The 16,144-nt window shown below is 43.3% G+C and overlaps 1 protein-coding gene across 1 annotated transcript; it reads left to right on the forward strand.

Annotated features, from left to right (window-relative positions):
• Positions 1-611: 611 nt before the first annotated feature.
• LOC119347139 (peroxidase 47-like) lies at positions 612-2,223 on the forward strand. The gene has a single exon (XM_037616076.1). The coding sequence runs from the start codon at positions 661-663 to the stop codon at positions 1,774-1,776; it is 1,116 nt and encodes a 371-aa protein (XP_037471973.1). The 5' UTR covers positions 612-660; the 3' UTR covers positions 1,777-2,223.
• The last annotated feature ends 13,921 nt before the right edge of the window (positions 2,224-16,144 follow it).

The following is a 16,144-nucleotide window of genomic DNA, read 5'->3' on the forward strand; positions in this document are numbered from 1 at the left end:
TGCCTTTTGGTCCTGGTTGGTGCCACCAACCGGGACAAAAGGCACTCCTGCCTGGGCTCGGCGCATCGGCCACGTGGAGGCCCATCTGTCCCGGTTCGTGTGAGAACCGGGACTAAAGGTCTAGGGCATTAGTAACGACCCTTTAGTCCCGGTTCAAGAACCGGGACAAAAGGCCCTCACCAACCGGGACTAATATGGGTTTTTCTACTAGTGTCCCTTCGTTCCTGAATATAAGCCTTTGTAGGGATTATTCCATTAAGTAGACTACATACGGAGCAAAATGAATGAATCTAAACTTAAAATGCATCTATATACATCCGTATGTGGTTCATAGTGGAATCTTTACAAAGACTTACATTTAGGAACAGATGGATTACATGATTTTACAAGCACTTTCCATCTCTTAACCAATCATAAACTTGATCCCCCTGATTTTAAAGGGCGTGTGCCACCTCCCTCACCTACCGACCAATCAATTTAATCCTCTTTGTGTAATCCTGTAACTCGTTAGTATGTGTAGCATTACTGTCAGGTGGACTGCCCAACCCTCCTCTATCGACGTGTCTATAAATACCTCTCTCTCACTTGTTGTGTCCATGCCATGCGTGCAGCTTAACTGGTGGTAAGTCGTAGCTTGGTCGATCCAAATCCAGATTAACCATGCATAGACTATCACAACAAAAAGGCAAGACCATGGTGAGCATGAAGCAGCAGCATGTCACTCGCGCAACCGCTGCCGTAGTGGCCGTGCTGCTGCTGCTCATGGTGGCGGCCCCCGGTGGCGCGGCGGCACAAGGTCGTAGAGGAGGAGGAGGAGGAGGAGGAGGACGTGGATACGGATATGGCGGTAGTGGTGACCATGAATGGGGAGGCGAAGGTGGTGGTCTGAGCATGGATTACTACTCCATGACGTGCCCGCACGCCCAAGACATCGTGCGCGGCGTGGTGTTCAAGGCGCTGGACAAGGACCCCACCCTGGCGGCGTCGCTGCTCCGGCTTCACTTCCACGACTGCTTCGTCCGCGGCTGCGACGCCTCGGTGCTCCTCGACTCCACCAAGGCCCACGGCACCGCCGAGAAGGACGCGCTCACCGACAAGTCCCTGCGCGGCTTCGAGGTCATCGACGCCGTCAAGGCCGCCCTCGAGGCGCAGTGCCCCGGCACCGTCTCCTGCGCCGACGTCCTCGCGCTCGCCGCCCGGGACTCCGTCTTCATGGCCGGGGACCTCTACTACATGGTGCCCATGGGCCGCAAGGACGGTTACGTCTCCCGCGCCGCCGACACCTCCGCGCTCCCCGCCGCGACGCTCAACGCGTCCGAGCTTATCAAGGTGTTCGTCGGTGACCACGGCTTCACCGTGCCGGAGCTCGTGGCGCTCTCCGGCGCCCACACGCTCGGCCAGGCCCACTGCGCCAACTTCAAGAACCGGCTCAGCGGCTTCGGCAAGGCCGGCAAGGACCCCACGATGGAGGCCTGGATGGCGGCGTCCCTGGCCAAGACCTGCAAGGCCGGCGGCGACGGCGCCACGGCCAAGCTCGACGCCACCAGCAACGCCTTCGACGTCGAGTACTACAAGGGCCTGCAGGCCAGGAGGGGTCTGCTGACGTCCGACCAGACGCTGCTCACCGGGTCGCCGGAGACGGCCACGTATGTGAAGCAGTTCGCCGACAGCCCGGACGACTTCTTCGAGACGTTCGTGCAGGGGATGGGGAGGATGGGGCAGCTGGACCTCAACCCGGACGGCAACGTCAGGATCAGCTGCAGGGTGCTCAACTAATTGACCTCCTCGCATGCCCACTAATAATAAGCAAACATGCATAAATGAACTCGTGCTTGGTAGGTGCAAAGCATGATCAATGAAATGAACTTGTCAATTAAAGGAGGAGAGGAGAAATGGTTCTAGTAGAAAGCAATGCTTTGATCATGCATGCATCATGCTCCTTCCCAAATATTGGCAGTTCTTGGTTCTAGCAAGATTTTACAAGAAGAAGAAGAAGAAGATGAAGAAGAAGAAGAAGAAGAAGAAGAAGAAGAGAAAAGACTACTTTTAGCCCTTCAACTAATTGAGAAGTGCATATTTCGTCCCATCACTTCAAAATCGGACAACTTACATGTTGAACTTTCCAAACCGGAGAAGTTTCATCCCTCGACTCAACTGAAGCGGCACTGTACGGAATCATGGTGGTTTTGACCTAGTCATGTCCACATGGCAATGTTTTCCTCTCTTTTTTAGTCTATCTTTGGTGTGGACATTTAATCGAACATAATGTATGCACAGAGTGCTTGTTGGCGTCCGTGGCGTGCATGTTACGCCATGATGGTGTCCTAAACTAAGGGGTGCTAGCCACGTGGGCTCCCGGCTATATGGGCCGGGCCGAGGACCCCCATTATAATCAACCAGTGGGTCACGTTTGTCGGGCCCAGGAGCGCCAAGGTGGACATCTTTCGAAGAATTGGCACGTACTTCAAGACTTAGAGGTTGTCTTCATCACATTTACCCTTAGATGCAACCGACCTATGCGTAAACCCTAGGCACCTCTGGTATCTATATAAACCGAGGGGTAAGAACGGTAGATGAAAACTCATAAACAGTCAATTTCATGCTAGATCAACCTATACTCTGTACGCCCTCAAACTCAATACAATCAAAACATGACATAGCGCATTATCTCTTCGAAAGAGCCCAAATCCATGTGTCCACTCTTATCATCGTGCCAAGGATACTACCTCCGGACACCCTACCTGAGATCTGCTAGATTGACTCCATCACAACGCGCCACAACCGAGCGACACCGTCATCCCACGATCCACACGCCGACACCATCAAGATTCCGGCCAGCTATCACGACAAGGAGGTGGACGCTGACGTGGAGCCTCCAGTGGCGGGCGGGGCCTGCGGTCTGGTCACGACCAATGTGATGTAGGTTCGCATACACCATAGCGGCGGGCAGAGGGTGACATACGTGACCATGGTGCAACAAGTAGCGATCTAGTTCGGGGTGTAGTGAACGCGTCACATGGCGAATTCTCATGTCACAACCCAACTTGCTCAAGGAAAACTAGGGTATCATTACCTTGAGGGCGATGTGCGTGACCATGGTGCAATAGGCAGCAGTCCAGTTTGGGGTGCGGTGAACGCGTCACATGGCGAATTCTCATCTCATCACCCAACTTGCTCAACGAAAACTAGGTTATCATTAGCTTGTTGAGGTGGTTTTTATATTCTCTGGGAAAATTATAACTATTTTAACTTATTTTTTATTGCATATCTTTTTAAACATACCCAAACAAAATCATGAATTCAGAAAGTTGTGAAAATTAAAAATGTTGAAAATTTGGGAAACAAATTTTCACAAAAATTCAAAAGATTTTAAAAAAATCATTAATTTTATTAAAAGGTCATAAATTATAGTTATACTCAATTTTTTCATAAATATTTATGGACTTTTGAAAAACTAGTGAATATAAAAAATGAAACAGTTAATAAATTGAACAAAATTCATTTAAAAATATTCATTTTAAAAATAAAAAGGGGGAAGAAAAGAAAATAAGGAAAATGAAATAGGAAAATAATGAAAATCCCAAAATGAAACAAGAGCAAACAACGGAAAAACTCTCTGGAGAAGAAACTTTTAGCATCTTCCCAAAATCGTGAAAAAACAATACATAGGCCCCTCTGTTCCCTCTACAGGGGGTCCGTGTAAGCATCGCAAATACTATTGGGATCGCGGCCCAATAGCAAGGATGGAGCCATTTTTTCTATTTGTTTTTCGGGACATTGTTTTTTTTCCATGGTTACATTATTTTAAAATGGGATACCGTTTTGTGTTAAGAAAGAAGGGATACCGTTTTTAATCCATTTTTAGGTGGATTTATGTGTTTATGTTATATTATTTTTATATTTCATTCTGCCCGATTATTTGTGTATTTGTTCTACTTGAATTTCCTTCTTTTTATTATTTCCTTTTTCTAATTTTTTTTATATTGATGTTTATTTTTCTACCATTTGAAAATTCATGATATTTTTTAAAAAAATTGCGAAGATTTTACATATCATGAACATTTTTTTAAAAAATTGTGCAATTTTTGTAACATTATTTTGAAATATGTTGAAATTTATAAAATTTCACAAACATTTTTTCCAAAAACATTGTGCCAAAAAATGTTACAGACAGATATTAAATGTGATAGAAAATGTATGAACATGCTTTTTCAAAAACATATGAACATATTTTACCGAAAATACATGAATATTTACAAAAAACAAAATTAAAAATAAATAAACCTCCCCAATGAATTGACTACAGAAAGGAGAATATCAGCAGGAGGGAGGGGAACCGGTTGATCGTGTGCTGCATCCGTCCAGTAGTCTTGGTTTCCTTAGTTGATTGTCCTTGACTTACCCAAGAAAACCCAGGGTATCATTACCTTGTTGGGCTGGTTATTATATCCTCTCAAAAAATATTACTATTTCACCTACTTTTTATTGGAAATTTTAAAACATATAAAAACATTCATGAATTTATAAAAATGTTTATGATTATTTAGAAAAGTTATGAATTTCAAAATATTAAAGATTTAAAAAAATATCATAATTTTGGAAATAAATTTCACAAAAAGTAGATCAATTTTTTATAAAAAATAATTTTACAACTATAAAAATAATTATTATTCTTAAAATTTCTTGAAATTTAAGTTATATCTGAAAATTAAAAATGTTTATGTACTTGTAAAAAACTAGAGAATATAAAAATAAAAGGATTAACGAAATTGAAAAAAGTTCATTTAAAAAATCATTTAAATTTTAAAAATGGTTATGTACTTGTACTGCGTCCCTTAATTTGGCTGTGATGAAAGTGGAAAACACGTTTTCGCTGCGGTGCCTCAGGACATGTTGTTAATTTGCTTGGAATTCATTTGGTATGCTGATGCTCGTGCACCCAAACTTTGCGCGAGTGTATGCCATCAAGACCGCGGTGCGTGTGACACCGGCGTGGCCGCGGTGCTCACCCAGGACGGCCACCCCGCCGCCTACCTCAGCAAGGCCAATGGCTCCAGGAGGTCGCTAACTCCTATGAGACCGACCCCGATTCTCAGGAGCTGCTGGCCAAGCTGAACATCACCACAACTAAGGACCAAGGACACACCTTGCAGAACAGTGTCATCAGGCAACGTGGGCGCCTCTGGATTGGCGCCAACTCGGCGTTGCAAACCAAGCTCATCATCGCCCTCGACCATAGCGCCGTGGGCGGGCACTCTGGCGCCACGGCCAGCTACCACCGCGTCCGCAAGCTATTCGCCTGACCGGGTGTGAAGCGTGCCATGGAGGATTTCATCGGGTAGTGTGCCATCTGCTACTTGTGAGCCGCGTTGGGATTTCCTCGAAGAGGAGAGGATGATGCAGTACAGTAGAGATAAGTATTTCCCTCAGTTAAAAACCAAGGTTATCAATCCAGCAGGAGATAACCACATAGAACCTCGTTAGCAATACCTGCACACACAAAAGTAAATACTTGCACCCAACGCAAACAAGAGGGCTGTCCACCCCCTTAGCGGTTATTTTTAAGGATTAAATCTTGTAGTGGTAGATAGATAAAATTAATTGGAAAATAAAATAAAATAGAAAAAGTCCAGCAAGGTAGATATTCTGAATTTTATATATGATAAAAGTAGAACCGGGGGTCATAGTTTTCTCTAGAGGATTCTCTCTTGAACAAAAGGGATACAATGGGTAAACAGATTACTGTTAGGCAATTAATTGAAAAGCACATAGTTATGACCATATTCAAGGAAGTGAGCATGTATATAGGCATCACGTCCGAAACAAGTAGACCGACTCCTGCCTGCATGTACTACTATTACTCCACTTATCGATCACTATCCAACATGCATCTAGAGTATTAAGTATAAAACAGAGTAACGTCTTACGCAAGATGCATGATGTAGACAAAGTAAACTCAACCGATATGAATAAACTCCATCGTTTCCCCTTAATGACAACAATACAAATACGTGTCTTCTCTCCTTGTGTCACTGGGATATAGAGCACCACAAGATTGAACGCATTACAAAGCACCTCTCCCATTGCAAGATAAATCAATCAGTTGGCCAAACCAAACGGATAGATCGGAGAGAAATACGAAGCTATACCAATCATGCATAATATACTTCAGAAAAGACTCAATTACTATTCATAAATATTGAGATCAAAAACCCACAATTCATCGTATCTGAATAAACACACCGCGAAAGAGAATTACATCTGATATAACTCCAAGAAGATTGAGGAGAACATGTTATAGAAGATCAAAGAGAGAAGAAGTCATCTAGCTACAAGATACAGACCCGTAGATCTGTGATGAACTCTCACGCAACATAGGAAGGCTGTAAGGATAATATAGAAGCCCTTTGTCATCGATTCGCCCTCCGACAGGGTACCTGTAAAGGCCTCAGATGAGATCATGAAATAAAAAAAAACTTATGCACAACTTTGCACCAAAATTACACTTTATCGTAATATGCAAAAACAATCATAAAATCATGAAATTTTGGCACATATTGTAATGTGTTTGTATTATATAATTACACTCAGCCAAAAACCCACTAAAACAAAAAATAATCAATAAAGAAAAGGAAAAATGGAAAGAGAAAAACACAACTCAGAAGAACAAAAACGAGCCCAAGAAGCAATTGTACTAACCCAAAATAAGGGTCAATCGATTCCACCTAGCCCACAATAGAATTAAACAGAAAAAAAATAAAAACATCACACATCTCAAAGCAGATCCAACGAATAGAAAATCGACAGACCACAAAATTAAAAGTCAGCTGACTGAAATGTAGCTAAAGTGTAAAGGGAGGGAGTATCGGTATATAGATACTAAGCTCTCTTAAAATGCAGCTCTGGGGCGAATCAAAGCGTTGGAGGGTGCGTGGGACCACCTTGTCAGCCTATGTTGACTCATTATGAACCGCCTTGAACCAGCAAGGTACATTGGGCCACTAGGCGGCGTGGGAAGGGGAAAAGACTGCAGGGCAAGGGGGAAAACTGGTGGCGTTCTTGTGCAATTTTTCTTTGTGGAGAGGAGCTATGGGGACGGTCGGCGGTGGCGAGGTAGCCTGAGCGCCTCGCGGTTAGTCATTCATGGGTCTGGACCTCTCCGATGGGACAGGTGCTTAGGCATTCATGGTTTTCCTTTTTAATCTATCTTGGGTTTGGACATTTTATCGAACATCTAGAATGCAATGTCTCCACAGAGCGCTTGCAGGGCACCAACCTATGCACAACACTAGCTCGAGGGAGCACATGGATGAAGGAGCTCCGGACGATGTAGTTGGACGCGTCAACTCGAGAGGATAGGGACCTGGGAGTGGATGTTCAAGGTGAGGTTCGAGAGAGGCATGAAAGGGGTTGTTGCCGAAGGTAGAGGGGGAAAGATCAAAGAGATCCATCGAGAGGCGGAAGTGTGGAAGTATCTGATACAATGTAGAGAGTGAGACACACAAAATTAGGGTAGAACAACACTAGTATGCACAACACATCCATGAGAAGCTCTAACTAACTGATCAAGTGCTTGCTTGCAGGGCGAAAGCAGGTGGGGGAGGTTTATGTGCACCAGCTGGTTCGGGATTTGAGGTAAAAGCTAGTTCCATTGGCGTCTGGAGCAATTGATGGCATCATCCGAGGGTATAATTACCTTGTTGAATGCGTCACATGGAGAATTCTCTAATCACAACCCAACTTGTTCAACAAAAATACAGGTTAACATTACCTTGTTGAGCTGGTTTTTCATATTCTCCTTGAAAAATATTACTATTTCACTTCGTTTTGATTGGAGATTTAAAAAATATCCCAAACAATATTTAGAAATTTCATGATTTTTTTACAAATATCACAAATTCAAAAATATTCATGAATTTTAAGAAAAATGTGAAATCTTAAAATGTTCAAAACTTTGGAAACAAATGTTCAATTTTTTTAAAAGGTTCATTAAATTTCCAAAAACCACAATTTATTAAAATATTATTTTTTTAAAAACTATTACTTTTCTTCAAAAGTCATTTAAATTATACTCAAAATTTCAAAAATCTTTATGGATTTTTGAAAACTAGCAAAGAAAGGGTTAACAAAATTGAAAAAAAACATTTAAAAATATTAATAAAAAGGAAAAATAAAAAAAGAAAAGGAAATAAGAAAATAATTAAAACCACAAAAGGAAATCTATAAAACCGGTACAGCAAACAAAGAAAAGAGTCTTGGGTGAAGAACCTTTTAGAATCTTCATATAACCCTGAAAAACATATATAGGGTCCGCCTAAGCATCACAAATGTTATTTGTCACTTATTTGAGTAGCACTTAACGCTTTCCTCTGAAATCATTAATTGACGAGTACTCCTTACAAAGATCACTTCCACCTCTCAAGTTGCGCCACTTGTCCCTGAATGTTTTTCCTTTTTCATAGATCCGTTTATTCAAAATGTTATATCTCTTAAATCGTGCGTCCAAAACTTGAACCGTTTACACCGTTGGATATCTCGTATCGAGATTTTCAAAATTAATCCCATGTTGATATGTTTTGATGAACTTCTTTTTCACAAAAAAGGACGAAAAAGCCGAATCGGAAGCACGGTTTTTCCTTTCCGAAAAAGGCACGGCCGTGCCTCTCGCGGAAGCAGAAAAAAAACAAAAAACACATTTTTTTCGTTTCCGAGTGCCACGGCCGTGCCTCTCACGAAAGCACAATCGTACCTCTCGCGGAAGGGAAAAAACATAAAACACATTCTTTTTCCTTTTTCGAGAGGCACGGCCATGTCTCTCGCAAAAGCACAACCATGCCTCTCAAGGAAGAAAAAAACACAAAACTCATTTTCTTTTCCATTTCCAAGAGGCATGACCGTGCTTCTCGCAAAAGGAAAAAAAGAAAGCACATTATTTTTTCCGTTTTCGAGAGGCATGGTCCTGCCTCTCGCAAAAGCAAAACCGTGCCTCTCGCAGAAGCAAAAAAAAACTCGTGAAAAACCAATAACTAAGGAAGACTTTTTTTATCCAAAAGCTAAGGAAGACCGGTGAAAAAACAAAAACTAGAAAAAACCGACAAAATTATGTTGAAAGCTGAAAAAGCGTGCGAAAAAATAAAATAATAAAATAAAATCCAAAGGGAGTGCTCAGAGCATGACACGTGGCGGCGGCTGAGAGCGCGTCAACTGGCGCGCTCTCAGCCTACCCGCAAGCGATCGTTGTGAGGCTCCCGAAGGAGCGCTCGTGAACTAGTTGCTCCCGCTTTCATCGAGGCGCTCCCTACATGGATCTCGGCCTAATAGAAAGGATGGAGCGGTTTCTTCGATTTGTTTCTTGGGACATCGGTATTTTCTATGGTTATGACACTATTTTAAAATGGGAAACCATTTTTCGTCCATTTGTTTTGTGGATTTCTGTATTTGTTTTCATTCCACCTTACTTTTAGTGTGTTTTTTTTCTTCATTTTTACATTTTCTTCCGATTTCTTTTTTCTATTTTTCTTCACCCCCCATTTGAAAGTTTCATGATGTTTGTATAAAAGGAGTGAAATTTTTTATATGCCGTGAACAGTTTTGTTTAAAAAATTATGCAATTTTTTAAAACATTTTCATGAATTGTTTTCGGAGAAAAGTTCATGAACAATTTTGAAACATGTGGATATTTATAAAATACCACAAACATATTCATTAAAAAAGAAAAAATGCATGATTTTTTTTGACATTTTCAATAACATTTTTCAAAATTGTCACGAACATGTTTTAAGCGTGTGAGAAAATATATGAACATATTTAAAAAAACACATGAACATAGGTTACTCAAAATACACGAATAATTATAAACAAAACAAAATTGGAAAAGTGAATAGACATACCCAACCTAGCCGCCACGACTTGACTAGAGAACAAAGAGGCAACCCGCATCACTGGGTTTCCCTCTTGTCCGCCGGTTGGTCCGTCATCGGCGGGAAGAAGGAGAACCCCGGGGATCTTGTCGTGTGTCCGTCCAATCATCTAGGTTTTCTCAGTTATGTTCTTTGATTGATTGTCCATGACTTGCGCTCCAGCAGTGGCGATGATAGCGACGAATAAGGTTTCTCCAGCTCTTGGCTCCGATGCAGCGACTCTGGTGGGTTATTGATGTCGGATCTACGAGGCAGCGTCTGCCTTCTGATAGCGGTAAATTTTAAATTTCTACTGCCCCCATCAGCGTCTTCCCCTCGCTCCGATGCAGTATGTCTGTCTGTATCGGGGACTCCGATTATCGAGGCCGGTACGGGCTGTATCGGACTCGATAATACATCGGTTCATATCTACCTGCTACCTAGCTAGCTGGAAAGAAGCGAGATAGACCCCCTTCCTCCTCTCTCTGCAACAACTGCAAGCCGAGGTGATCATCAATGGCCAAAAAATGCTTATTTGCACGCATGTTTCTACTTTCGTTGCAATGGATGATTCTTTTGTGTGGTTAATTTTTAGCTACATCCATCGGTCCATCTCTACCTGCTACCTGCACTGTACCAACATCTTCTCATGCATATTAATCTGTATGTATACACATTATGCTTAACTGGTTGGTGTGGTCTGTGGTGTATTATATGCAGGAAGGAAGCCATGGCTGCTGTCCTTGATGCTTTGGCAGCCCGTGTGATGAACACCATCCTGGATATGGGGGAAGAGAAGATCAGCATGCTTCTGGGCGTCTCCCAAGAGATCAACAAGCTGGAAGCCAATGTGGAACCCCTTCAGAACCTCCTCACAGATGCTGAGAGGAGGCGCATCACTGATAGGAGCGTGCAGGCATGGGTGACCAAGCTCAAGAGTGCCATGTAGACATCCTTGATCTCTGCCAGCTTGAGGCCATGGACCGACACGACAAGCAACACTCCAGGGGCTTATGCCTCCGGCTCTGGGAGAAGCTGCCATTTCTAGGGTGCCTGGGGGAAAAGCTGCAGGATGTCCTCCAGCCCTTTCTCTTTTGCGTGCAGAACCCTGGGTTTGCCAACGAGGTCGGCAGCCGCATCAAGAATATCAACGAGGAGCTGGCCACCATCCGCCAGGGTGTCGCTAACTTTAAATTCATTGACCTTGGCTCCTACGAGGAAAGGCGGAGACCGCTCACCAGTTCGGCCTCCTACCCCAGGCGTGAGGACGCACAGTTCGTCGAGTCCGATCTCGTGGGGGATCAGATCAAGAGGAATACAGAGGAACTGGTGCGGAAGCTAATCTCAACCGACCACCGCGACCACGGTAGCAGCAACATGGTCAAGGTGGTGGCCATCGTTGGCCAGGGCGGCATAGGCAAGAGCACCCTCGCCAAGAAGGTCTTTCATCCTTTCATCATTTGGATAAGAGTAGCGGCAGATACTGCCAAGATGACGGATTCAGGCATATTGTTGTTATACTTTGTAAGGTCCTTGAAAATAATCAATAAAATGACTGTATGCATCTCCCAGATGCAGATGCCGGAGGTCATCCTCCTTTTCGAAAAAAAGTACACAGTCAGACCCGCATTGTTAGCTTCTTTAGCCATTACCTTCGTGCTAACTTCTGTAACTTCAAACCAGCCTCTTCGATGTCTCTGTGAAGAAGAAATGACTGTCCATGCTTTGACAAACGTGCACAGTCAGCCTAACTTGCAAGGGGCATATACTTGGCCAACTCCGATCTGCTTAGCTATTGTATATGAATCCCATTTTTGGCCAGTTCTTCGAGTAGTTGGGCAGTATAGCACTATTTTCCTTTGAGATCTGGTAACTTGTTAACCCAAACAGTCAGTAGCTAGGGTTAGACCCCTTCCGTGTTGGGGCCTACGCCGGCAACAGCGGTGGAAGGGGGCTTTGGTGGTGCTAGTGTTAGACCCCTGGTACCGCCCTCCGGAGCGACGTGAGGGGTGAGGGGGATGTGAAATCCAATCTCAGATCTGGTAACTTGGTAACCTAAATAGTCAATGGCTAGAGTTGAAGCATCGATCTACACCAAACATACATACTTAATCAGTTGGGTGTTATGGATGTGGCCTATAGATCCACGCCAAGACATTAAGGTAGCTAGCTAGCTATTGGGACCATTCAAGCAAGCATGTGCACATGTCGGATATATGCTAGACTTGTCAAGTTTAACCTGAGTATTCCGCGTGTGCTACTGTTTTGCACCCGTTGTATTTGAACATAGAGCCTATCACACCCGATCATCACGTGATGTCTCAGCACGAAGAACTTTCGCAACGGTGCATACTCAGGAAAAACACTTGTACCTTAAAATTTAGTGAGAGATCATCTTATAATGCTACCGTCAATCAAAGCAAAATAAGATGCATAAAGGATAAACATCACATGCAATCAATATAAGTGATATGATATGGCCATCATCATCTTGTGCTTGTGATCTCCATCTTCGAAGCACCGTCATGATCACCATCGTCACCGGCGCGACACCTTGATCTCCATCGTAGCATCGTTGTTGTTTCACCACATATTGCTTCTACGACTATCGCTACCGCTTAGTGATAAAGTAAAGCAATTACAGCACGATTGCATTGCATACAATAAAGCGACAACCATACGGCTCCTGCCAGTTGCCGATAACTTTGTTATAAAACATGATCATCTCATACAATAAAATTTAGCATCATGTCTTGACCATATCACATCACAACATGCCCTGCAAAAACAAGTTAGACGTCCTCTACTTTGTTGTTGCAAGTTTTACGTGGCTGCTACGAGCTGAGCAAGAACCGTTCTTACCTAGGCATCAAAACCACAACGATAGTTCGCCAAGTTAGTGTTGTTTTAACCTTCTCAAGGACCGGGCATATCCACACTCGGTTCAACTAAATTTGGAGAAACTGACACCCGTTAGTCACCTGTGTGCAAAGCACGGTGGTAAAACTAGTCTCACGTAAGCGTACACATAATATCGGTCCGGGCCGCTTCATCCAACAATACCGCAGTATGACTTGTATCGCCCATAACTCACTTGTGTTCTACTCATGCATATAACATCAACGCATAAAACCAGGCTCTGATACCACTGTTAGGGAACGTAGTAATTTCAAAAAAAATCCTACGCACACGCAAGATCATGGTGATGCATAGCAATGAGAGGGGAGAGTGTGTCCACGTACCCTCGTAGACCGTAAGCGGAAGCGTTAGCACAACACGGTTGATGTAGTCGTACGTCTTCATGATCCGACCGATCAAGTACCGAACACACGGCACCTCCGAGTTTAGCACACGTTCAGCTCGATGACGTCCTCGAACTCTGATCCAGCCGAGCTTTGAGGGAGAGTTTCGTCAGCACGACGGCGTGGTGATAATGATGATTTTCTACCGACGCAGGGCTTCGCCTAAACACCGCTACGATATTATCGAGATGGAATATGGTGGAGAGGGCACCGCACACGGCTAAGAGATCAATGATCAATTGTTGTGTCTAGAGGTGCCCCCCTGCCCCCGTATATAAAGGAGCAAGGTGAGGGGGGGCGGCGGCCTCATAGGGTGCGCCCCAAGGGGGGAATCCTACTCCTACTAGGAGTAGGTTCCCCCTTTCCTAGTCCAACTAGGAGGGGAAGGAAAGAGGAGGAGGGGAGAAGGAAAGAGGGGGCCGGCCCCAAAAGCCCTAAACCAATTTGGTTTGGGCTAGGGGGGCGCACCCCACACTCTTGCTGCCCTCTATTTCCACTAAGGCCCATGAAGGCCCATTGACCCTCCCGGTGAATTCCCGTAACTCTCCGGTACTCCGAAAAATACCCGAATCACTGGGAACCTTTCCGGTGTCCGAATATAGTCGTCCAATATATCGATCTTTATGTCTCGACCATTTCGAGACTCCTCGTCATGTCCCTGATCCCATCCGGGACTCCTAACTACCTTCGGTACATCAAAACACATAACTCATAATATAAATCGTCATCGAACTTTAAACGTGCGGACCATACGGGTTCGAGAACTATGTAGACATGACCGAGACACGTCTCCGGTCAATAACCAATAGCGGAACCTAGATGCTCATATTGGCTCCCACATATTCTACGAAGATTTTTGTTGGTCAAACCGCATAACAACATATGTTGTTCCCTTTGTCATCGGTATGTTACTTGCTCGAGATTCGGCAGTCGGTATCTCAATACCTAGTTCAATCTCGTTACCGGCAACTCTCTTTACTCGTTATGTAATGCATCATCCCGCAACTAACTCATTAGCTACATTGCTTGCAAGGCTTATAGTGATGTACATTACCGAGAGGGCCCAGAGATACCTCTCCGACAATCGGAATGACAAATTCTAATCTCGAAATACGCCAACTCAACATGTACCTTCAAAGACACCTGTAGAGCTCCTTTATAATCACCCAGTTATGTTGTGACGTTTGGTAGCACACAAAGTGTTCCTTCGTTAAACGGGAGTTGCATAATCTCATAGTTGTAGGAACATGTATAAGTCATGAAGAAAGCAATAACAACATAGTAAACGATCAAGTGCTAAGCTAACGGAATGGGTCAAGTCAATCACATCATTCTCCTAATGATATGATCCCGTTAATCAAATGATAACTCATGTCTATGGTTAGGAAACACAACCATCTTTGATCAACGAGCTAGTCAAGTAGAGGCATACTAGTGACACTATGTTTGTCTATGTATTCACACATGTATTATGTTTCCGGTTAATACAATTCTAGCATGAATAATAAACATTTATCATGATATAAGAAAATAAATAATAACTTTATTATTGCCTCTAGGGCATATTTCCTTCAACCTTGGCGGTAGGCTGTATAACCCTATCGACATGACCACTGACGGTAAGAAAAGGTTCATATCTCAAAATATTTTCAAACTAGGGTCAGATCTCGAATAGGTTTCATAAAAGGGTCAAAACACAAAAAAATTCCTCTCCAAGCTGACGTGTTTAACTCTAAATACTTTGACCATTAATTTTAACAGAAAAAGTATGTCATTAGATGCAAATTTCAAAGAACTTTTCGATGATATATTTTTTATGACATGTGATCCATATTGTGTTGACCAAAATTATAAGTCAAAGTTGGACACGAAAAACGAAATGGCCTTGTATAAGGGAGTGGATGGAGTAACTATTATTGGGGTATTGAGGAGGTAAATGGAAAACTCATTGCTATGCTTGGGACAAAATGACTAGGCCGAAGAAACTTCAGTTAGATCATAAAGGAACGTTGAATGACACAAAACTGAGCAAGAGTGATACCTCGGCCAGCAATGGGTAATTAACTGAATGTGGCAATGATGCAAACGTATCCGTGGGGAGAAGCAGTGGGGAATATAATTTCAGCATGTATTATTTGGTATTGTATATATTGATATCTTTTATGTAAATTTGGTTGACCGAACTTTGCAAAGCTTTTCCTTACAAATTAACATTCAATATATTTTGGACTAGAAGGAATGCAACCTATTTATTCCATGAGGCTATCTACCATAGAAAGTATCGTACCGTGTAGTGGTATTTGGCTTTGAGATCTGGCAAAGTTGTTAAATCAGAACTCAGCCAGTACTACTGCACTAAACATACATATACCTAAACTAAGTGCCATGGATGTTGGAACCATTAAGCGAGCTAGCTGTTGGAACCATTCGTTGGGGCGTGTAAGCAAGCATGTGCATGTGTCGGATACGGTGCTTTCAAGGCCGGCCGGTGCTGCAAATGGATTATATACTAAGTCTTGATAACACCAACAAATTTGCACGCCAACGTGCCTGCATGTGATGTAACCAGCTTTTGCAAATTTTAAACATCAAACGCATCTTTCGTAGGGTCGTTGGGCCACGACATTTTTTGTGTAGCTTCCCCGGCCTCTGTACCTGCACGTGATATCATGCATGTAAACCCTAACCATAACCTATCCCTTATGAACTTGCTAGATTACCTAGGATTAATCCCCCGGCTGTGTGGATGAATAATTCCCCCTCCCTCTTTTCTGGCCCTATTTGTGGATGATGTATCCCTCCCTTATCACTCACCAACAAATAAACATAGCTTGTAAGGAAAAAATGAGAGCGCACACGCTTAACTCAAACAGTTATTACTCAGTAGAGAGAGTTGTTGAAGCCTTTGCAGTTTGCAACATACATACTTTTGTCCTAGAGTTA

This window comes from Triticum dicoccoides, unplaced genomic scaffold (genome assembly GCF_002162155.2).
Source record: "Triticum dicoccoides isolate Atlit2015 ecotype Zavitan unplaced genomic scaffold, WEW_v2.0 scaffold59700, whole genome shotgun sequence".
Classification (NCBI taxonomy): domain Eukaryota; kingdom Viridiplantae; phylum Streptophyta; class Magnoliopsida; order Poales; family Poaceae; genus Triticum; species Triticum dicoccoides.